General features: G+C 36.1%; 1 protein-coding gene across 3 annotated transcripts in view; it reads left to right on the top strand.

Moving 5' to 3' along the window:
* UBE2W (ubiquitin conjugating enzyme E2 W) overlaps nt 1–24,306 on the top strand; it is a 44,494-nt gene that overhangs the window by 9,159 nt on the left and 11,029 nt on the right. For 2 of the 3 annotated variants that reach the window (XM_068397062.1, XM_068397064.1), the window contains exons 2-5: nt 9,290–9,381; nt 11,549–11,651; nt 14,097–14,252; nt 15,353–15,428. In XM_068397062.1, the coding sequence (XP_068253163.1) occupies nt 9,290–9,381; nt 11,549–11,651; nt 14,097–14,252; nt 15,353–15,428 (427 nt within the window). Of the gene's footprint in view, nt 1–9,289; nt 9,382–11,548; nt 11,652–14,096; nt 14,253–15,352; nt 15,429–19,738; nt 21,333–24,306 lie in introns of those variants that run through there. The other variant, XM_068397063.1, reaches the window with a different exon arrangement.

Below are 24,306 nucleotides of genomic sequence, written 5' to 3'. Positions count from 1 at the left end.
CAAGAAAAGGGAATTTGAGTGTATGGAAATAGAATGTTTCTAACAAAATTCAGGTGCAGCTGTTTTGGACACCTGTGCTTCCTAGTCTGTGAAGTTACTGTTCCATCTTTTGGTTTCTTCTTATCCTCATGATACTGTCTAACTGAGCATGGCTAGTTGAGTCTCTGCCACTCCAGGTGAAAAGGCCACCACATTCCAGCTTAATCGCACATCACAGTTTGTGTTAGTGGTGAAAGAAGGTGTGGTGATGGAACACTTCCTCTAGCAGAAACAAAAAGAAGCTGTTTGCCCATTTTCCACTTTTTGCTCTACTGGTAGGCAAAAACTGCTTTTCCTCCAGCTGTCTTCTACCAAACTCTTACCACTGCCCTTAATATATCCTGTCTTGTACTGAATCTGCTTTTGGTTTAATCAGCTCAGCTTTTCTCTCTCTTCCTTTCCTTCTCAAAAAAAGTCTCTAAAATAGACTTTCAAATCTATATTGACGGTTGTTCATAGGTAAAGTATTTGACTAAGCTCATAATTTAGTTTACCCATTTAAGATATTACCCATTTAAGACATTGTACATCTCATGCAGCATTTCTTGAAACACCAAAAAGTGGAATATTCAAGAATAGCAAAAATAAGGCAGTTGAATATATGCATTTATCTATCTTCAATTTTACTTTCTTTGTATCATTTACCTTTATAAAGTTTGTATTTTCAGCTCTGAGGAGATAGATAATAAGCCAGGAGTATGGGCACACAATCAAACTTGATTGGATTATGGTGTTAGTATTTTACTGCTTATTGACAGAGCCAATGTAACAGTGTATGTATGCTTTGCCCACTCCAATTATGAAGTATTAATATGTTAACTGAAACAATATTCATTGGCTATCTTGGTTGCTCTCAGCTATATGTACATAATTCGTACTTGGTAGTGACCCCTATAACTAAGAGTGACTTACTTTTTCACTGTACACATGTTTTTGTTTGCATATAGCTTCGTTAAAGTTTAACTCTCTGGGCTCTGGTTTTCCCAGGGAGGGGCAAAGCTGTGCTAAGAGTTCTGACAGTTAGCTTAGAACTGGAAATAGACACCTGGTATTGTGATACTTCTTTTTAAAGACATTGAGAAAGGTAATTTTCACATACCTACAAGAGCTAGATAAGTTTTCATGGCAGGGAAGGACCTTTGACTGTGCTGTTGCTTTGTGGGGGATTGTGGTTAAGTCTGTCTACCTGTTGTCTGTCGATGGGTATGATCCTTGTTTGTGGTAGAATCAGAAAAAAGATCCCTGGTTTTGGGGAATGTGATGGTGATATTCTCATATATGCTTTAGGAATATAGGTTGTTGCCTTTTGAGGTAGCTGACAGGGACACAGAGACCAGTGAAATAAATTTGTATCTGTTAATAAAGATTTATGTGATATATGACATCTAGCTCAACGGTGCACAGTAACCAAACTGTCTCATTCTAGGAGATGCATTCTGAAATATTTATGTTGCCAACCTCCAAATCTCTTCCTGCCCTAAATTGCTACCCTCTCCTCCTTTTCACATATTGCATCTTTTTATATGCCTCTGCCTTGCCTTCTGCTTCTTTATATGGTTCACCAGGAATCAGTACAAGTGAGAATTCAGCTGTGGCATTTGACATGTGACCACACCAGTTCTAGAGGTGGCCAAGTAAGATGTGTGCCAGTTTGGAGAAAGAGGAGTGTGTATTTTTGCTTAGCAAGGTGCTAGAAGCTATTGGCTTTGGAGATATATTGAACTTGAACCATGGCAGACAGTGAGTGCTATCTGTAAGGACTGAATATATACAGGTGGTTGTGAGCTGTCTGGGGAGGTAGCAGGAATTTTACTCCACAGACACCCAGTTAATTTCGTGTTCTTTGCTCCGTGTGCTTTGAGAAAGTCTTATGAGCTTGACACTTAAGAAAATCTGTGGAGGATAACTGAAGGGGTTGCACAAATCCTATTTGACAGAATTAGCAACAGAATACAAGCCATTGGTATGTCAGTGTCTCAACTACCTGAATAAACTTTCTTTTGGAACTGATGTTTGGATCAGTGTTAAGCTGTGTTTGATTTCATCCTTGAATCATCCTTTCCTGTAGAAGCAGGTGAATTAAGTGATCTTGGTTTCAAAGACTTCCACCTTTTTGAAGATACTTGTGTAAACTACTGGTTATGTCACTACTCTTTGCCTTTTGCAGCTGGTTCTTCCTTTCCTTGAAGGACTGTGATGTTATGCAGTCTTGGGTTTCTGATCTTCCTACTCTGCTATTTTGTTTCCCTCTATATGGTGAATGTTTTTACCAATTTGATACTTTTTAGTTTTGGTTTACTTGGAAGTTGTATTAAAAGAATGTTTAAGCATAAAATCCTCTCTCAAAAATAAGGAAAAGATCAAATTAAGATTGCCTGTGCATCCTTCATTTATTCCCTCATTACGTAAATAACTCCATGATCGCAGCCTGTGGTTTTTTTTTGCAGTCTCTTTAAATAGAAAGTGGACAAGCAGGAAGGGAGCTTCTATATGAAATCTTATGTTGGGTTAGCAGAAACATTAGAAAGATGGTCTTGTGATATGAAAAGAACGATACAGCAAGTACAGCTCCCAAGAGCATACAACATATAGAAAATGTCTGTTTGTGGGTTATTGTGGGAGTGAGTAGCTGCACTAGCTTGTACTTTGATGTAAAAGAGCTGGTTGAGAGGCTGAAAGCAACTTGAGTATGTGATGAAAAAAATGGTATCCTTGATTCATGGTAAGAAAAGAAAAAAAAAGCAAAGGTAATAATGGTATTGACTTTTAGATATGCATGTGTTAAACATAGCTGGAGCTCTGTAAATAAAGGACTCCTGATAATTAAGGGTGTTGAAGGGCTGCAAGTTTCTAGAAGAAAATACTAATTTACAATGGTGAACTCTGTCAATATGGAAAAAATATAGGAAAAGTCAGTATGGCTACACGAGAAGCTATTTAGTGACTTGAAGACTGAAGAGGCTTTGTACAAAACAGAAAAGTGAAAATAAGTATTTACTGCTGAAGGTCAATATGTAAGAAGGGGACAAGCATGTAAGAGTGAAATCTACCCATGGTGCATTGTTTTAAATTAGCAGATTTGAAAAGCATTAAGAAAGGTTTTTCTAAATCAGTAGAAAGATGAAGAAAGGGATGAGCCTGTGAATAGAAAAGGATAGCAAAGAATAGATGACACAGATACTTAAATTCACAACAATGAGGCAGTAAATCACGCCAAAAAAAAAGGACAGATTCAATATCTTTTAGGCATTGGATGTTACATCAGTCACTAGGATTCAACTGTGTGGGTTGGTTTTGGGTTTTTTTGTTTAAAGTGTTTAAGCAACTGAATCAGAGTTCTTTGACAATTACTTTGAGTTTCCAGATGATAAATACTATTGTTATTCTTCTACTGTCATGTGAAAGGGTGGCTTCTGGAAATCACTGGACCAAATAGTCTCTGATACCTATAGGATATAATAGACAATTAACTTGTGAGTAACTAGATAAAAAGTAGCCAAATGGATTTTGGAAGAAGAATCACATTGAACTAACGTGATTTCCTCCTCTGTGCGGTAACTATTGTGAAAGAGGAGCAGTAGCTGTATTCTGACTGTACAAAAAATTCTGACTTGCTTTAGTGTGACATTTGACTAAGCCCACAAGAAAAACATGGTATAAATCAGTGGCTTTTTTTTTTTCTTATTAACTGCAAAGACCGATTCTCAAGGCATCACAGTTGTAGTCTGTTGCAATAAAATCACTCTTGTTTCAGCTGGGCGTCTGATTGAGAGAGAGTGTTTGGTTCTGTCAAGTGGAGTGGCCCTACCAAAGGGTGTTCTGAGGGAAGTCTGCATTGGCTTTCACGCTTTCTGAAAGCGGCTTGGATGATTGGGATATAAATCTTATTACAAAATATGTATGTGACAAGTGGACAAGGTTTAAAATTAAAAACATGCAATTCAGTAGAGAAAGCTACGAAGCATTTAATAGAGGGAGGAGAGGGGGGAAAGTTTACAAACATGAATGAATAGCAGGCTGACCAGTGCTAGTGTGGAAGAGACTCTGGGTTATGAGTGTGGACTGAATGTAAGTCAAAAGTATTGTGCTGCTACAAATTAAAAACAAATCTTTGGGATCTATTCACATAAGTGTCAAGATGAAACAGTCTTCTTTTTTTGTATATATAAATAAATATATATGTATATAGATGCATATATAAAAAAATACAAATTTAAGGAGCTAGCTGGAGACCAGTAAAAAGTAAATGGTTAGAAAATGAGACTTGGAGAGGGGGGAGTTGAAAGAATTATATGTTTTATTTGGAGAGAAGTAAGTTGAAATAAGTAAAAGAATTCCCTTCTCTATCCATGAAGAGTAAGAGACGTAATTTGACATGATTTATTGAACTCACCTAGATCTCTTACTGTGAAGAAAATACATCCAGTTATAAAAGCAAGAGATGGGGTGATGCAGAAAATGTTAAAGGCTTTTAACTACAAGGATATTTTAAGAATCTTTGATCCATCCTTATGTTAGGAAGATGGAGAGGTGACTTCCCTGAGGTATCTTTAAGTCCTAAGTTTATAAGATTCCACAAATGAGATAGTTAAAATTGTCTGAAAGTGCTAATCCATTATACTTTGTCTTGCTATGTATGTTGCTGCTTATTCTTAAGAATTTTGTGCCAGAAAAGTGTTTTCTGTATTCATGGCTGTCAAATACAAGGAAGGTTTTTCTCCCTCTGAAACTGTTCCTTTTGAAATGCTTAATTTCAGAAACTTACAGTTGCAGCATGCCTTATGTATGTAACGTGTGTGGGCTTGGTATATCAGAGTCATGTTTTTTTAAAAGTACATAAGTGAATTATCTTGAAGGTAAGAGTGTGTGTTTCTGGATTTGTGTGTGATACTGCAGTAGTCATTAGACTTGGTGTTACTCTGAGAAAATTAATGTTCCTTGTAACCTCTTTGGTCAGCTAGTACAAATACTGTTAAACACCAAAGAGGAATTAATTTCAAGTTGTTGCTTTAAACTTTAGATTTTTTTCTGAATTACTATGGTAACCAGGGGCTCAATTTCCTATTAAACTGTGTGAATCTGGCCTTCAAGGGTTTAATTTAAGAGATTTTTTTTTTTTTTTAAACTAGATCTGGTTCCTGATAATCCAGTTTTGTGTATTAATGAGTCCCATCATAATACAGATTATTTTAAGTGGTGGTAAGGGAGAGAGGAAGAAAAAAATAGTCCTTCGTAATATCTTTGGAGAGTATCTTCCAAATTTTCTGAATACCCTGAGCTGCACGTTGGACTGTGTGTGCAAGCTTGTAGCCAACAGCTCAAGGAAAGTAATTCTTCCTCTCTCTCTGGCACTTGAGACCACATCTGGAGGACTGTCTTTAGGGAGCTCCAGTACAACAAAGACATTGATGTCCTGGAGTGAGTCCAACACATGGCCACAGAAATGGTTAGGGGCTGAACTACATGACGTGCAAGGAGAGGCAGACTGGATTTCTTCAGCCTTAAAAAGAGAAGGCAAAGGGAAGATCTTGCTGATATCTGCAACAACCCAATGGGAGGGTAATAGGGAAAACGGAGCCACAGTGGGGAGACAAGGGGCAACAGACACAAATTGGATATGAGATATTCCAATACGATGTAAAAGAAGAATTTTCTACCATGAGGGTAGTCAAACACTGGAATGCATTGACCAGAGATGTTGATTAAAAGACAATTTTCTAAATATTAGTTAGCCCCTCTCTTAAAACAATTTTTCAGTATTTGAATGAGTTCTGGTTGGTAGGCCATGATGCCCTCTACAATTTTGTTACAATTGCCATAGAGTACTCTTGAGTGTCTTCTGGAAAGGTCTATAGGCAGCCATTCATCAGTTTGTACAGAAACAATTGAGTTGATGCTTGACAGACATTTTCAAAATTTGGTTTGTTCTGGTGAAAACCTATTAAAGATGCCCAGCTATGTTCGTCAGGTAAGGTATGATTAACTTGTATGGCACGGTTAATGGAATAGTAGGGAGTTGTAAAATAGATAGTATATTTTATTATTCCAGTTGGGAAAAAAAAAAAAAACAAATAAGGGCTTGTATTCCCAGAAGTATCACATCTTAAGTGTGTATCAGTTGGTTCAATAAAAGTAATTCTCTTTGTGTAAGGATTTTGCCTTGCTTCTGTGTTTAGACTGTAGTGGCTAGGGTAATACTTATGTAATCTTTAAAAGCATTTTTTCCCTTTAGCTGTCTAACACTTTCAGAGTTCCTGTCATTATGGGGACTGGAGAAATTTAGGAATTTATTATAAAATGGTATTTTTGTTCTTTAATTACAAGGGAAGTTATCCAAGATAATATAGCTGGAGAGAATAGAAATGAAAAGGATTCTATGCCATCTCTAATAGCAGTTGTTGGTCTTCTGTACTGATTGCCTGCAATTGTGGGGTGAGATCCTCTTCATTTGTGGGGGTTTTTTGGTTGTTTTGTTGGTGGTGGTGGTGGTGGCGTTTTGTGTGTTTTTTTTTTTTCCTTGGACTTAACCTGGAGGGGAGCAATGTTGAGATACATGAAATCTGTCAGGGCATAGTGTAATGGAGAACACAGCTGATACTTCAGATAGGCATAGGGTTAGAGTGGTTACAGTAAGGCTGAAGGGAATAACACCTTTAGCTGATACTTGGTTCTGTTTGGGATGTTGCTCTGAATGAAGAACAAGTCCCGAAGAGCTGCGGCTTTATTGACCTCTGCATCCCCTCCCTACCTTTCCAGTGTGGAGCTGTGCCTAGGAACTTATGGTTAATCAGAATTGCACTGGAGTTTCCTATGCATAACAGGTAACCATAGTCAGGTTTTCTTTGTGGAATCCCGTATTTCAAAGTGACAAATTGCTTTGTTAAAGCTTATTTTCATTTCATTACAACACTAGCAATGTTACAGGCTTGCTTTTCTGGGGGACTTATATTATTGAGTTTCTTTAGCTTAATAGTCAGATAACGTACCCATTTTCTACTGAATGTGCCCTTTTCAGATTTATATGGGAATGACATGGATGTATTTTTTTAACTTTCTCACTGAGAGCTGCAAATACAGGTCAGACTGAACTTATGTTGATACTTGTTTGAACTGGCTAACTTGGAAATGACGATTTTGTTTTCGTCTTTAAAAATAGGATTTTGTTTACTGTGATACTTTTGACCCAAAGTGTAAATCATATCTTCTGTTACTTCTGTGGGATGCATTTTTGGATCTTAGTATATTTTATATTGCAACTGATGAGAATCAATGTGTTGTCTGTATTTATTATTTGCGCTTAATGGACAGACCCCCATGACAGCAAACTTTGGAGGAACAGAGCACTTCAGTGGTACTCTGCTGATCAAGTATGCAATTTTTTTTCCCCCTCTTGTGTTACTGTTTTTTTAGAAAGAACCACAAATATTATACGTGAGAACTGAAAAGCTGTGAAGCAGTCAGAGAGAATATTTTTGCACTGGTGAGATGGATAAAAGGATGACTGAAACTGTATTAGGCTGAAAAGGTGGTTGCTGGAGAAAAGAGCCAAAGGTCCAGACTTCAAATGAGATGATATTTTAAGTGTTGATAATGTGGAATTTTTGGTAGGATACAGAACAAACAAAATTTCATCTTTTCAAATTGCTGTGTTTGATCAGATACTGATACCTTAATGTGACTTTTTAATTTAATTTTAAAATGGATTTTAGGCTTCTTTTTATAGAGACAGAGTTGTATGGTTGATCTACATGTATAAGTAAATGGATCTACTGAATTATTTGCTGTTCATATATACATTTGTTCTTTTCTATTTTTTACCTAATGTTTCCAAATCATCTCTTTAAGGGAAAGAGGTGAGTTTTCCCTTATCATATAAAAAAATCTCTAAGATAAGGTTCTCACCTCTGGGCTTTTAAAATATTTCTCTATGTGATGATCTATATGACAAGATGTACACAGGTTGACTACCATTGAGGTTTATTTGATGATGGTCTTGGAAAGTGTCAGAAAGAGAATTGACTTCAGAACATCTCTGCCACTCAAATTAAGGATTTGTGAAATGTTTCAAAGGTATTAATGTAAGGTATTAATGAGATACTGAATCACTTCTGTGTTGACAAATGAACACTTTATTTTCCCCTGTGGATTTTTTTAAGTTCTACTAAACATCAGAAAAGTTGTTTGGAAAATTAGTAAGAAACAGCTACAAATATATGATAAACTTACATTTTAAAAAAATTGTATGTTGAATCAAAATTAGATACTAAACCCGCAACCATTTGTATTTATTCCTCTTGAATGCTAGGTCAGGCTTACGTCTTATGTAAGGTCATTTTGACTAGTAGGATGATGGAAGTGGACTGGTAGGCGGTAAGCATTAAAATTGTTGCCAGGAAAAAGAAGAGTAAGAAATGAGAAAGCCTTGAACTTTCTGTTATCTAGATGGCTTGGAAATGACAAAACATATTGCATAACTGTTTATATAGAGAAAATACACTCTGAAAGCAGTGCTGATGATAGAACTTCAGAGGTTGCATTTCCCTTGCCTCATAGATGGTAAGAAACAGTTCTGGTAGTTGTTATAGAAGCGACTGGTTGCAGTTACCAATTTATCCCTGTCAAAATAGGTAAGAATTACATGAACTACTGGTGTAACACTTTTCTAAATATTACGACTGTAGGTTATAACATGCAGTTACTGTAATGTTATAAAATAGTTTGTGTTCTGCAAGTCATGTAGTCTTGTTTTAGTTTTGTGTTCTGTCCTCTGGGATGACTTAGAACAGGGCAAAGGCTTGCACAGATGCCAGATAGAAATGTCTTAAAATACTTAGAGGAGGAAGAATTGGGCTGTTGAAATCTTGGAGAAATAGTTGTAAATCTGATGCTATCAGGGGAATGTGAAATGTTCACTGCTAGGTGTAGAGCTCTGATTGACAGCTTTGTAATATGATAAAATCCTGGATGCCTCTATGTGTTTCGTAACGCAATGATTCTTCACTTAGCAGTGTTGCAAATATAAGTGCTGTTGTACTTTACCAAAAAAAGTAGGTTTAAGGCCTGTGACTTTTCAGTTTAATTTCTAGGAGAGGAGTTTTCCCTCTTCCTCACATTTCAGTTTCACTTTGTATTTAAATTTTCAAATAAAACTCCTTTTACCTTTCAATAATTGATGAAATGTACTTTGGTATGCATGTTTGTTGTTGAACTTTATTTAATATGTCAAATATTCTGTACAATTTCTTTATAGAAACGACTACAAAAAGAACTATTGGCATTGCAAAATGATCCACCTCCAGGAATGACTCTAAATGAAAAGAGTGTACAAAATTCAATTACACAGTAAGTATATATACTGTTTTATTTTTGCTATCAAGCTGAAAAATGTAAGTAATGAAAAGTCCTCTGCATGCCACTTCCACCACTTACTTCAAGTAACATTCTGAATTTTTGTTTTTAGTCTAGAGAGTGAAACATTGTTCTACTTAACTGTTTTTTCTTTTTTTTTTGTTTGTGGATTTCCATTTTTCTTAGGATGTCTCTGTTCCCAGAGTACAACCTCATTATTTTTTTCTGCTATGAACAATTTTTATGCCTTTCAGTACCTTCCAGATAAAAACTTCCTGTTTACTGTCATGCTAGATTTTAGAATTGTCACTGTTTAAGAAGCTTTTTTGTCACAAGTAGCATCTTATTTTTTTCTCTTTGAGGGTTTTTGATGCAAAATAGCATGTTCTGAGTTAATTAAGCAAGAGTTTGAACTGGTGCAGTAAAGATTTTTGTAGCGGTACTAGCTTGTTTTTGAAAGATGTTGAATAAAATAATTGGATCCTGTGATGTAACTTAAGCAATTATCTATTTTAAATACCCAAGGATTAGAAATTTGAGATGGCTAAACTGTAAAGCGCACAGGAAAGGTGGCTCCTAGTGATTCCTTTACCATAAAAGGAGAAACGTCCAGGCAGAGTTATCTTCTACTTAGTAAATGAAACTATTTTAAAAACTTGAAAGTGAAGGTTCTGGATCACAAGGACCAACAAAGCTGAAGAGTATTGGTGCAGCATGCGTATAAATGTAGAAGCAGGAGGCGTAAGAAGAGATAAGTGGTCTGGAGCACAGATAGATTAAATTGAAGGAGTCTTCACAAAACTAAAATATGGAACACTAGTACAGCCATCATCATGCTATTGTTGAAGATGCATTCCTCCTGAAGAGTGTGACAGCTAGCAGTTCAGTAGAGAAGCAATTTTCCTCAAAATAAATAAATAAAAAAAAAAAACAAAACCAAAAAAAACCCGAAAAGATAATAGAGGTGAAGATAAAAAATGTGCACAACTTAAATACATGGGGAGAGTGTATATGACAGGAGAATGGAGAGGTTGGGAATAGGATCATCAGACTGCCAGCTGGAGGAGATGTCAACTTTTCTGTACACATTGCTGTTCTGAAAAAACTCAGCTGCCTCACCTGAGTCTAATGTAAATCTTGTCTGAGCATTTTTGTAGTCTCTTGCTGAATCTTTACCTTAGCGTATTGCTCAAATGTGTAAAACTCAATCAAGGGTGAAAGACAAAAATGGGGAAGTGGTGCTGCAAAGAATGGTATTAAGTGATCAACAACAGAACTCCAGACCGACAGAAGTTAGATAGCAGAGTGTTGCTGTATGTGTTGAACAATATGCAAAGCATCTATTTTTGACTGGATTAAAAAACACCTCAACAACACAACCCCAAGCTACCACCACCAAAACACCTCCACCCCCTCCAGCTCCACCACCACCACCAAAACACCTCCACCCCCGCCAGCTCCACCTGTCAGTTACTTCCATGCTATTATGATGGAAGGAGCAAAAGCAGAGGAAAAAGAATTCTGTGATATGTTGAGATGTTATCTTTATTACAGTTGCAAAGCATCCTGTTTTTTTTGTTTTTAATTTTCTGTGACCTTTTCCTTTTTATACTATTAACTTTTCCAGTTTTGGTTTTATTACCTGCCTGCTTATATACCATTTAATTTCTGAGTTTTTCACAGGTGTAAGTGCAAGAGGAGCATTGCCCTTCCCCCTTGGATACAGATTTTATTTTAATGAACTGTATTGATGATTTCCTTGACAGAAAAGTAAAACAACATGAAAGAGAATGTGTACTAGTTTGCTTCCTTCCAAGCCTATTTTTGTGTAGGAATAAAATTCGGAACAGGTCTTTTGTTTCAGCTTTGTTGTCTCATATTAACAGCCATTTTATTGGGAACGGATGGGTCTGTGTTGAGTTCAAGTCATGATTGCTTGTGTAATTTGCAGCACTATATCAATACTGTATGTAAAATACCAAGCTTGTTTGTTTCAAATGTAGACTTGATGTGTTGTTCACTTTTGTGATAGTTATGACACTAATGGAGAGTTTAGAAGGTTTGGCTGTGATCGGTAATTGATTTGATCAGTCCTGTGCTTCAGGAGTAAAATTATAATTTGTCAGTCCACAATACTAACAATTTTTTCCCTATTCCTTAGGTGGATTGTAGACATGGAAGGTGCTCCAGGAACACTATATGAAGGGGAGAAATTTCAGCTTCTATTTAAGTTCAGTAGTCGGTATCCTTTTGATTCGCCTCAGGTAACTCTTCTTGCTTTGCGCTACATTTAGGTTACAGCTGCATGACACGTGCTGAATATTAGTGTTACCCACATATCCTAATGTGAGGTTTATTTACTTCGATTTGTATTGAAAGCATTGTGCAGATGCCTTTTCTTTTAAAAATGACTCTGCAGTGAGGTATAGTGCTGTAACAATCTTCTTGGCTTCATAGGAGATGAAAGAGCAGTGTAAACTGGAGGCTTCTTTGAGGTTGATATTCATATAATATGAAAGAACAACACAGGGTGAAGTAGGAAGGTCCCCTTCACTGCAGAGTAGGAGTAGAATAAACAAGAAACTGCTTCTTTATCCCCTTTGTTTTTGCTTCCAACTTTTTTTTTCCTAGTTTAAGCCTCTTGCATCTTCTCTGCTGCCATTGTTAATACAGCTGGGGAAATAGTGTGCTTGCGTACATTCTCATAGATACATGACATCTTTATGAGAGGCCTGCAAATCTAGTGGTTATAATTGAGCTATGAGATACTGTGTTGGTTTTATGGCAATGTAAAGAACTGAAGGGGCAGCAGTACTACTAGGCTGCAGAATGTATATGCATCCCTCCATTACCTGAGAGGAACGTTATAAAACGTGGCTGGTAAGCGTAGTGTTCAGCTATCACCCCTGCTCTTCTGAAAAAGGAAGAAAAGCAAGAGTGCCTTAGTTCTTGTCCTGTCTGTTTCAGTTCAGAGTTCTGAGAGTGATCTCTGACACTTCTCATTGGTGTTGAAACTGAAGCATGGAGCTGTGAGAGACCCTTAAACCATAAACATTACATATTTTTAGGTACCATGATAAAAACTAGAATGCTGAGTTTTCAGTCTTAGATTTTAAGGAACAAACTGGCCATCTGTACTTCTGCACTCCCTCAGGTTTGCAGTGAACTACTCACCGGTGACCCACAGGAGAGTAGCTACTTTCATTCACCAAATTTAGATCCGTACATGCACGCTGATACTTAGCACAGAAAATGATTAAGAATTTAAGTACTGGATACTTGATTGTTGCAGATGGCTAGGATTTCCATTATAAAAGTGCTGCTGGGCAGTAATTCATTCTACATTACAAACCTCTGGGTCATACTTGTCTCCCCTGCAAATTTACTTACTGTGAATTGACAGTTTATGCTTCTGCTTAATCACTTGGTTGTCTTCTGCCTTTAAATGTATGTTGTCTGTCATAGTGTGCATGCTTTTACTTACCTGGTATGCCTAGTTCTGGTTTTCCTGTAAGAGGAAGACATTAGTTAGAAGTGAAATACATTACTGGATTACGAAGGTAAGCTCTTCAATGCTTAAGAAATATCACTTTAAAGACCTATGAAAGATCATTCTGCATCCAGTTTTTCTGCTGCCTTAGAAACCTGTCTGCCATTTAAGCTCTCTGATTTCAGTTTCCTATATGATGGTGTTGCTTCTTTCTTGTAGTCAGTGATGAGGTGTGTGTTTTGTGTACATGTATACGTATTTGTACACATACATATATCTAGATAACTTAGGAAACACTTAAGAGGCTTCTGGGTATTATGGTTATGAGGGGTAGAGATTTATTATGTCATTGCATAAAAGATGACAGTGGTTATGTTGGATAAGGAGCTCAGGAGGATAATGCTGCTACGAAGGTTTTGCTTTTACTCCATTTCTGTTGGTCCTGAGCCAACTATGTGTTTGACAAAAACTTGATTTAAGAGCAATAGTTGTCAAAATTACTTTTCTAACCTTTTTTTGACTGTGATATTATATTTTAGTAGAGAGGAGTTAAGGTTCTAAATGCTGTTCTTCCGTATTCATCCATGTCAGATAAAAACATATTCCATTTGAAATTATGACCTAAAAATATTTCCTATATGGTAACATACTTCAGTTGTACAAGTTCTCTATTTTATGGTTAGTAGGATATGATGCATTTTACTCTTTATGCTGCAACCTTGATGAGTTGTCCAGAACTTAATTTCTGTTTTGTCCACAGTTACAGAAATACTCATTTGTGAATCTTACTGTGTTTCCTGATGTATAATGTTGTGGCTTATGAAATCATTAAAATCCAGAGTTTTGGCTAGGCAACTGTATTCCTTAGGATGTGAAAGACTGAGGCTGCAAGATATAAAAAGTTTATGTTGATGTCTTTACACGTTTACCTTTTGCATTTTTCTATGCTGCGTAAATATTCATAGGAAAATACCCTACATTTAACCATTTACTTAACTTCATCTTCACTAGCTATTTAGGCTTCCATTGTTTTAATCTACATTTCATTTAATAGCTTCCAAAAATGAATGAACCTGACATGGTAAACTGTATTATTCAGTGGAAGTGAAAATGGTAGATCCACTTCTTAAGCAAGATATGATTGTTTTTCCAAAAGCAATAGTCTTATTTAAAATATGGATGATAAATTACAGTTATGTTTGTTCTTTTTTTTCTTTAGGTCATGTTTACTGGAGACAATATTCCTGTTCATCCTCATGTTTATAGCAATGGTCATATCTGTTTATCCATTCTAACAGAAGACTGGTCTCCAGCTCTGTCAGTGCAATCTGTTTGTCTTAGCATTATTAGCATGCTTTCCAGCTGCAAAGAAAAGGTACGGGCATTTTTAGCACTGTTAATAGTTTTCTATTTTGTAAAGTGAGATTTTAATTTCTCAAACTCTAAAATATGCAAAACTGCGATATCTGCGTTTCTACCACTGAAAAAATACTAAGCTAGAACTGCAAAATAAACGGTGCACTAAGTACTTTGTCACTGTTTTCATGGTAACCTGCTCTTACATCATTATTGGAAAAGAGGAGTACTAATTGTGAAGTTCAATCATGTTTTAGGACAATTCTTTGTAAATGGATTCTGTTTTTCAAGGCAGTGAAAAATGACTATTGAAATGTCTTTAGTGCAGATGTTTGTAAGGCTTTGCAGCTGTACTGGTTCAGTGGTCTTGATCATTTTCATTTCAGGAAAGTATATGGTGCTAAGCTGCTTTTTTGGTCATAGATGAGTAGCACTGATATCTTAGACCTTTTTTGTAGAGAGACTACCCTTTTACTCTTGACCATTTCTTTCACAGTGGAATATCTGTGGAAGTTAGGTGTGGTCAGAGCTTGTATATCAGTGCTGTCCAAACATGCCGATTTATATTACATCCCAATCAGTCCTAGCCATGTGTATTTTGTAGAATAACACCCCCAAAACAGCTTTGTATTGTATCCTATGACTTTGGTTTTGCATACTGATAACACTTATGAAGAAAGCTGAAGAATGTGAATATGATCAGATACAGGTGTTTGTTTAAGTTCATTTTTTCATCCACTCCAAGCTGAGATTTATGGATGTGAATTTGATCTAATATATCAGAATTAGATTCCAAACTGGAAAGTAATTTCATTTGTTTTTTTTTTGAACAACAGTTGTTCCTTTCTTGTGGGTTGTTTTCTTTCTTTTTGTTTATTTCTCCCCCTATCTAACTCCAAACTGTTTGGTATTTTTCATTAATTTTTTGCTTGGAGTATCTCCAGTAAGAATTGTTACCTGGATCCTTAAGATATTTTTCTTGACAAAGGTCTGCTAGCCCTGCCTGTTACCTCATTTTCACTGCATTCACGTGGTAGCCTTTCATAAGCTTATTAAATAGCTCATGTATTACAATATGAGGATTGTTTGATTATTTGTAGGTCTTTTCTTCTGTTGCAGAGGCGACCTCCAGATAACTCATTTTATGTAAGAACGTGTAACAAGAATCCAAAGAAAACAAAATGGTGGTATCATGGTAAGTATTTAACTAGGACCAGGAATTTTGAAGGCTTTTTTCAGGCTGAAGGCAATTAGAATGTAGGAAAGTAGGATAAATGCATTCAAAGCCTTAAACTCTTTTTTTTTTTTTAATTTCAAAAAGTTATTAAAATCCTGTTTCTGAGGTACTCTGCTGTGATTTTTTTATATCACATTTTACTAATTCCTGATGGAAATTTAAACAGCACAGATTTAAATGTTTTAAATTGTAGGGTTGAATTTGAATGAAAGTTCTTGTAAACTGTATTAGGCCATGACAAGTCTGAAGTTTGGCATTGGGGAAGGTCCATAATGAAACTAGGTTTAGCTCTAAACCCAGGGGTTTTTGTTGTTGGTAACGCTTTAAGAGCTTTTATGGCAATTAAAAGATGCCTGTATGTTTGTAAACAGCTATATGTTTTAATACATTTCCACTCTTAATCAGAATTTCCAATGTGGGACAGTTGGCTGAGTTAAAGGCTCTTAAGAACTAATAGTCAATAATATAGTAATAAGATTCTACATGTACGTGATAAAAAATACTAAAATTACTACGTATAGTACTACGGTGTCTGCAGTGCTAGTGTTATGTTGGGGTGGGTTGGTTTGTTTGTTTTTTTTTTTTTTTTTCTTTCCATGTCCTCTCTATTTGACTTTATACTGTGTGGTTTCTTTCTTCTGCCTTAACATTTGTTATCCTCTTCCCAGAGCTGGGGTTAGCTGTATGTGTTTGTCTTATCCACTCCATTGGTGAGGAAAGAAAGAAGGAGGGGGTAGAAATGGGCTCTGCTTTTCTTCTTTCCTCTCTTGTTGGCCAATACTTTCTTTGCTTTCCTTAGGAAAATACCGTACAAATGGTGGTTATCGCAAGCCCATGTATTTTGGGAAGGGGTGTGTTAGAGCAGGTAATACTGTATGCTAGGGTGGTGCAGGGGGAGTTGATCCCATCACTACGTTTCACTGAAGGCTCCATCATAGGACATCCTCTGTTCTTTTTACTGTCTCTCCACCCCAGGACATGTTTGTCCCCTATGTGAAATGAGACCAGGTATTTTGAGACAGTGGGAGTTAATGACTGGAGAGGCAAATGCCAAAGCCTTCATCCTTAGATTCTTAAAAGCCCATGGATGCCTTAACAGTAAAAACTTGAGAGTTTCATAATACTTGCTGAGACGCATGGGTTTTTGATATATGGTAATGTCATCGAATGAAACTCTGTTTCTCATAATACTCTAATAGTATCTCTAAAACAACATGAGTTCAGTTACAGTAAGAGGAGTGCTGTATGTCATGGGATTAAGATGTATTTAAGAAACTCAGGACTGTTTATCATGTGGTTGTACATTATGTTGTTTTTAAAATTGACTCCAAGAATAATAATCCTGTTGCCTGCAGGGCTGGGGTTTTAATCTTCACCAGATTATTCAGTAGTCACTTTCTCTTCTCTTTCTGTTTTTGCACTCTTGTAATGTGTTTGGTGCTTCTCCATTTCTAGTTTTGCTTTCTCCTTATTAGCAATTTTTGGATAGTTTTTATTAACTATTTTTATTTTCACTTGCTAGTTATTTTTAAAGAGAAAGAGGTAAAGTTTCATTTATTGGCTTTATCTTGTGATTAAAATATTTTCTGTCTGCCATGAATTTGTACTAGAGTCTTGTTTTGATTCAGGATTGAAGTCTTATGAAGGAGAACAGTCGGCAGATACTACTTGGATTTCTGATTCATAAAATTCAATTTGAGTTAAACAAGCAAAACACTAAATGAGTATGGGAAGAAGTGTGGGTTATGTAACTGTGAAAGTTGCTATATAATTGTGGCTCAAAACCATCAAGCTACTTGTAGTCCACCGAACAAGTCATTTAATTACTTCAAAGTAACCACGCAATGGCTGTTTTCTGAAAGTCAGAAAACCCTACCCCTCTCCAAATTCAGAGCAACCTAAAAGCCCATCTGAGGCAAGAGAAAGCAAATCAGTTCATTTAAAAAACTCATACTGTTTTGCTTTATTATATTTTAATTTGTTTTTCTAACTTCCTTTTTAAGTACTAATCACAAAGGAGGTCACGATTAAAAGTTCATTGGGCTTTTTCCCTCAACCTTTAAATTCTTACATTAAAGAAAAACCATGCCTGATGTTCACTGGACAAAAATTTTCTTAAATGCTAGAGGGTTTTTCCTTCAAGTTCTGTGTGTCACTTGCTCCTTCCCTCAGTTACAAGTAATTTTGTTTCTCTTCTGTGGACATATAACAAGACTGCTAAGGCATGATCTTTCAATTTTCAATGTTTTTGTAATGGATTTGAAGAAATGGTAGGTTACACTAAAATGAGAAGTGTAGCTTGCCTGCTAATTTTAACCACCTCTCTGGAAAAGAACTGTCTTCAACCTTATGTACACCTGAAAAGATTTACAAGTCCTTGGAAAAGATGATTCTGTCATCTTCATTTTCTGCTCCTGCTTCAACTAAAGCGTCACATATCTGATCTTGTGGTTGAACGACTTTGGGCTGGGTAAATTAGGGGAGAAAAAACAATTCCAACCAAGAAAGAAAACCAGCCGTCCAAGGGTAATCACTGGGTGAAATAAATGCCAGTGCTAATGTAAGAACTGTCATCACTTTAAACATATGCCTTTGAAGGAAACCTTTTTTCCAGTGGGTGCCTGGAATTTGTTTAGCTGGGAGCAAATAGTGCACGATTGTGAGCTGATGTAAAGCAAACAGATACGAACACAGAGGGACAGTGGCACTTTGGGATATATTCTGACATGTACATGTGTGTGTCTGTGCATTTAGTTTATTACAGAGTTTTTAATCTCTCATTTTATCCCTGCACCAACAAAACAACTTACTCCGTATGCAGAGTTATGGAGCCTTGTTTGCTACAAACTGATGACCCCACAAGCCCAGTTTCAAAACTCCTGATCTTTGATAACTAAAAATGTTTCTAGATTGTCTGCCCTACCCAACGTCTGCTTCAGCTGTACCATTGTATTTCATGCTGAATTTCAGTCTGAAATTTCACAGGTCTTGCTGTGTTACAGGCAGGACAATCTTCCAGATATAGTTTTCTTGGGCATCCAGGCTGAAATTGGTTTCATAAAGCTGTTGCCTGTTTTTGGTGTTGTCAGGAGGTAGATTTTTGTGAAAAAAAGAGAGCAATGGTGTTTGTTTTCAACCAGCAACTCCTTACTGCTTTTGGTTTTTGGATTTTTTAATTAGAAAGTGTTTTCTCTGGTATTGGGCTGAAACTTTTAGTACACAGTTTAAATACCTCTTCTATCTCTCTGGCATCCTTGTCCAGTCTTTTTTACATATACAGTTTTTTGTTCTTTACTCCCCTATCAAAATGAAGAGGTTTTTTCAAGTGTAATAGTATTGATGACATAAGGTTTTCCAATGAAAATGTAGAATTGTTCGCTGCTACTTCATACATACCAAATCTGTAAACAGTGAAAATACTGTTTATGAGGCTGTGTTTTCTAGGTGTGCAAGGTTACAAGTAAGTGCATTAAAAATAACCAGACAGTAAGTTTGCTTTTTGTTAACAAGCTTTATATTTACTGTTACCAGATGAAAATATACTGCAGGTCGATGTGTGGAAGAGAGGGTTTAAAAGGGAGAGCTTTCACAGGCAAATGTTTACTTTAATATTGAGCATAATGCAGTAAAGGTTGGCATAGAATACTCTTCTTTTTGTAGTGTGTTCTGTCCAATCACAGTATCTAAAATTTAGTGAAAGTAACTTGTTTTCACATTTAAGATTTTAGGATTACAGTAGTAACCTATTGCTTTTGCATAATTCTTTCAAGCTATAGTTTGTGTTGATTCTTGAGAAATAAATGAATACGCGTACATGTGTATGTATAAAGGGTTGAGGATGCATCAGGAAAAGCCCATTCTGGTGGCTCTTATTGCTATATATTCCTTATAAAAGGAGATCTCAATTTGATAACTGATGGGAACCTGCTGTATTTCAAGGGGGCAAAATGTTAAGCGTATTTGGTCTTTCATTTTCCTAATGACTGGCTTTCTAAATGTCTGATGTGGAAATTACTATCCTTTTAATGGAATATTTGCTAGTACTAATATGCTTGGGGGTGTATGTGTAGTTTGGAAGTTTTGTGTTTGATATTCTGTTCTTTTTTTACTCGAGTCATTATTGAACAAAACCGCAGAACTACTCAGTTGATGTATTTCCACTGCGTGTTACTGTCTATACTAGGAATTGTTTCTGCGTACAGCACCTTGCTAATTTGGGCTTAGAATGTTTATATGTTTTCCATAAATGCTCTTCTTTTATTTTAAAGATGACACATGTTGATGCCACCATTTTGTGATCCTCGTAGCAGAAGATAGTCCTACTGAGAAAATGAGCACTTTGATCATTCAGTCTTTGAACTTTAACCTTTGACTGGAAGTGACCTATAGGCAATGAAGACTACTTCCTTTGACTGCATTTTTACTAGTGTGCATTCTGGGCGCATGTTGATCGCTGGTTCAGTCCATGCAACTGACATGCTTTTATTAGTCATACAGTATTAATGCAGGTGTCCAGAAATGTCAGAATAATTCCATTATTTTTATTTTAAGCTTTTGGAAGAATTCCAGGTCTTCATCTATTGTGCAATAACACTGAGCTCCTTGGCGGTTTTGGTGCATCCATTGCCGGCAATGGACATTGTACCAGGGAAAGTTTTTGCTCCTGCCACAAAAAAGATGGATGCATGACAGAGCTTATGAAAGTTTTGGATATAGTTGGATTATAAGCAAGGGATCGACCATTAACTTAAAAGCCACCCCATTCTTTTATATTTGGATTCTATGCACTGTGATCACAAAACTAGTAGCATGAGTTAACATGCTTAGCTGAAGGACTGTAATAAGATCGTTGCATATTTATTAAATTCTTTATCTGCTGTCAAATTGTTTTGACATGGAAAGTTTTTCAAGTGATGTTGGCAGAGAGGTACAATGTTATCCCTATGGTGAAATAAAACTACTTTTTGTATATAGTTATTCATATCTCTGAAGCAAAGGTATGAGTAATTTAGGGTATGAGTGATTTAATCAAGAATTTATTTTGGAGATAGGAGAGGATGGCAGTGATATAACTGAACTTGCTGCAGTCCATAAGTGGGCTTGTAATTTGTACGTTAGAGCTTTTTCCAAATAGATTGCACACTGTTATTTCCTGCTAGCCATCAGCATGAGCCCTACTGCCTACACCAATACTTCATTTATTTATGTGTTTGAAAGCAATCCATATAACATTTTCTGTTTGCATTCACTGTTTCTTTTGTTGTTGTATGTCATGTTTGAATGTTACAAAACAATATTTTGATTGAAAAGCTTTGTCAGAAGATATTTTCATGTAAATTATTTCTTTATCTTGTAAGCATCATCTTGTCTTTTAATCCTGTACTATAAAAAGAAAAAAATACATTTTTGACAGAGGCTTAATGTTTTGACAAAAAAGTGTGGACCTTCTTATTTAAGTTTAGACTAAAGTATATTTTCTTAACTTGCTTGTCCCACACAGCCATATGAATTTTTTTCCAGGCTTTTACTTCACCAAAAAAGGGGAAAAAGCCTAAAATCAGATTGACATTTTTCTATGGAGCAACATTTATTAGAAATAATAGATAGTTGTTCTCACCACTCTGTAATATTTTGATACTGCAATTAGGTTGTCTTTTTAGGAAGCACTTTTATAAACTTAATACCTTTACACATATGCAAAATTTATAACTTTTTTTTACTGTTGCCTTATTGTTGCACTCAAAAAAAAAAAATTTCAAGTGATTAATGCATGAATGTCTAAATCAAGTAACTACTTGATTTAAAAGCAAACAAACAAAAGCCAAAAACCACCACCCAAATGAGAATGAATAATTACAGTAACAAACAGAAAATTGGCTGAAAATACTGATTTTTTTTTTTTCTTACTGCTGTATGATAACTGATATTTTATAGTCTTGTACATACTTCTCTGTTACCTAATGTGTAAAACATTTTTAAAAAGTATAGATGCTTAACTCAGGGTGGATAGAGTTCAGATGGATTTGCTTCAGAGAAGTATTTTGTACAGCAACTGAATTATGGATATTGCCAGTGAAGTGAGGCTACAATATACTTCAGGAGCTGCTATTTTTTCTACTGTATCGAAAATATCTCTTGGCCTTTAAAACTCAGAGGTAAAATCTAGCTTTGGATATAAATTTGATGTGTGTATATACTTTCACAATGAGCCTTTAAAACATAGATTTCAATTTCTTGTAAGAGCCAAAAATAATCATTTTAAGCAAATGAAATAGTTCTGCTCCTAACTTTTTGTTTAGCAAAATATTATTGTTGTGAGTTAATCAAACTGGTTATTTTTGGAAATGGTTCATATGAAAGAGCAGTAATCTGATACTTAATCTGTATGTTTGTGTTAACTGCTCTATCGATTGATAGGATTGACTCATCTTTGAGAAATTAATGTATGAATGGTTCACATAATGGATCCTATCAAATAGTCCACAGGAAAGAGACCTTATTGTGACACAAGGTAATGTCTCTGAAGAAACGGTTCAAGTACATCTTCTCAGATTCATGTATCTTTTCATATGGTGGCTTGCCATATTGCAATACATGGTTTCAGAGAAGCTTTATGACATACTGTATGTCATCATTTTTTTTGAAGATATGCACTTTAGTGCAAAGCATTATACGTTTTATTGACCTATGCTATCACATGGACTACAGTGAAGTTAAATAACCAAATTTATGCTGCTCTTTAATAACCCCTCCTATAATATACTTAGATCAAAAAAATACAAGGTAGCTCAGAAGAGAATGTACCTCAGGTCTTTTAGTTTACAGTAGAAATGCCTCCATGGGTTCTCTTGTAGATCTGTGGGTAAGTTCACCTAGATACAGAGGGCCAAGACAAAGCCTGCATACCATTCAAGCCCTCAAAATAATGCAACTATTCTGACAATGCTATGATGTCCTGAAATAGGGCTTGAATTAGATGAAGGTGATGCCATCCTTGCTGTAGGGTGACCCTGTGTATGTAACTTTCTTTCACTTGGAATATCTCACATGGAATGGTTACTGAATTGGCTTGAAATGATCTTGCTTTTATTTTGTGTCAATGTTCATGTTGTTAAACACTTTGTTTTGTGTTTAGTGTCTTTATACTATAACACAATAAATTCTTGTTTTAAAATAGATTTCTACCCTTGAATGGAAATACGTGTGGACCTTTTCGTGGTGGAGTGCAGAAGCACTGTTCCTTACATTCAGCTACTCTTGCGACAAAGCTGTCAGTAATTCCAAAATGCTGTGATGGATATCAAGGGAGGAATTTGGATAGTAGTGAGGTGTTTCCTCTTTTCTCCAGAGGGTATTTGTTGTAACAGCTGAAGGAAATAGTTTCTTTAAAAAAAAAAAATCACTGACATGTAGTGCTTTCATTTCTCGTAGGTGATCAGGTAGTTCCTTATCATGGTTCTTTGCTGTTTGACGAACGTTTCAAATATTGAATGAGGAGTTTCAGATCCAGGATTTTTGTTTGCTTGCAGCTGTGGGAAGAGAGTTTCTATTACTTTGTTAGCACATCAGGACTGTTAAATGAAACTTTTGCTGCCTCATATCAGTAATTGCTTTTGGTCTTGTACAATTTCTTATCCAAGAGATCATGGCTTCTGTTTTGGAAAAAGTAAGGTACTTTCTTGATACCTAAAAAAAAACTATTTTTGTGAAAAATTAAGTTTTTTTTTAACTCATGTATCATATCTTATGAATACTTTTATGGATGTTTGATTTTTAATTATTACTTTATTTGAAAGTCTGACAAAATATAGATCACATCTAAGGTTTTAAAGGTACAGTCTAAGGAAGCCATAGAATTCCCATGTCAGTAATTAAATTTTAAAGAAAAGATTAAACAAATGTCTTGTCAGGAAAGGTTTAAATATAATTGATAATAAGACTTTCCAGTCCTGTTCTCAGTGATTTTTTTTCTCGTATATGTGAATATTTATTAAAGTGAACGATGTTTTAAAAACAGAGGGGAAAAAAAAAGCACCTGTGGCACTCGTGTTTCTTGGAAGATGTCCTATTGATATGAAAAGTTTTGTGATAGTGCAGCTATATACTTTCTAGCTTTGTTGGGGGGAAGCTAGTACAGTTTTTGCCTCTGGTAAAGCAATTTGGCATTATGATGTGCTTGCACGCTCACAAATCCTCATCATTCAAAAAAAAAAATAGGTCTGAACAAACTTTCTTTTAAAACCAGTTACTTTTAATCAACGTCACTGAATCTAGTTTGGACTTGCTCTCATAAGCAGTGGTACCTGAACAGTTCAGTGTTGAACTGGATAAGGGGAATTAAGCTGCATTAGAGATATTAGTGGCTGGAAAGCTGCATGGCGGAAAAGGACCTGGGGGGGTGTTGATTGATGGCCAGCTGAATATGAGCCAGCAGTGTGCCCAGGTGGCCAAGAAGGCCAACAGCATCCTGGCTTGTATCAGAAATAGTGTGGCCAGCAGGACTAGGGAAGCAATCGTCCCCCTCGGCACTGGTGAGGCTGCACCTTGAATACTGTGTTCAGTTTTGGGCCCCTCACTGCAAGAAAGACATTGAGGTGCTGGAGAGAGTCCCAAGAAGGGCAACAAAGCTGGTGAAGGGTCTGGAGAATAAGTCTTATGAGGAGCGGCTGAGGGAATTGGGGTTGTTCAGCCTGGAGAAAAGGAGGCTGAGGGGAGACCTTATCGCTTTCTACAAGTACCTGAAAGGAGGTTGTAGCGGGGGGGTGTTGGTCTCTTCTCCCAGGTAACAAGTGATAGGTCGAGAGGAAGTGGCCTCAAGTTGTGCCAGGGGAGGTTT

This window comes from Nyctibius grandis, chromosome 3 (assembly GCF_013368605.1).
Source record: "Nyctibius grandis isolate bNycGra1 chromosome 3, bNycGra1.pri, whole genome shotgun sequence".
NCBI classification, from domain to species: Eukaryota; Metazoa; Chordata; class Aves; order Nyctibiiformes; family Nyctibiidae; genus Nyctibius; species Nyctibius grandis.
The sequence above is the reverse complement of the archived record's forward strand: the minus strand, read 5'-3'. Positions and strand labels throughout refer to the sequence as shown.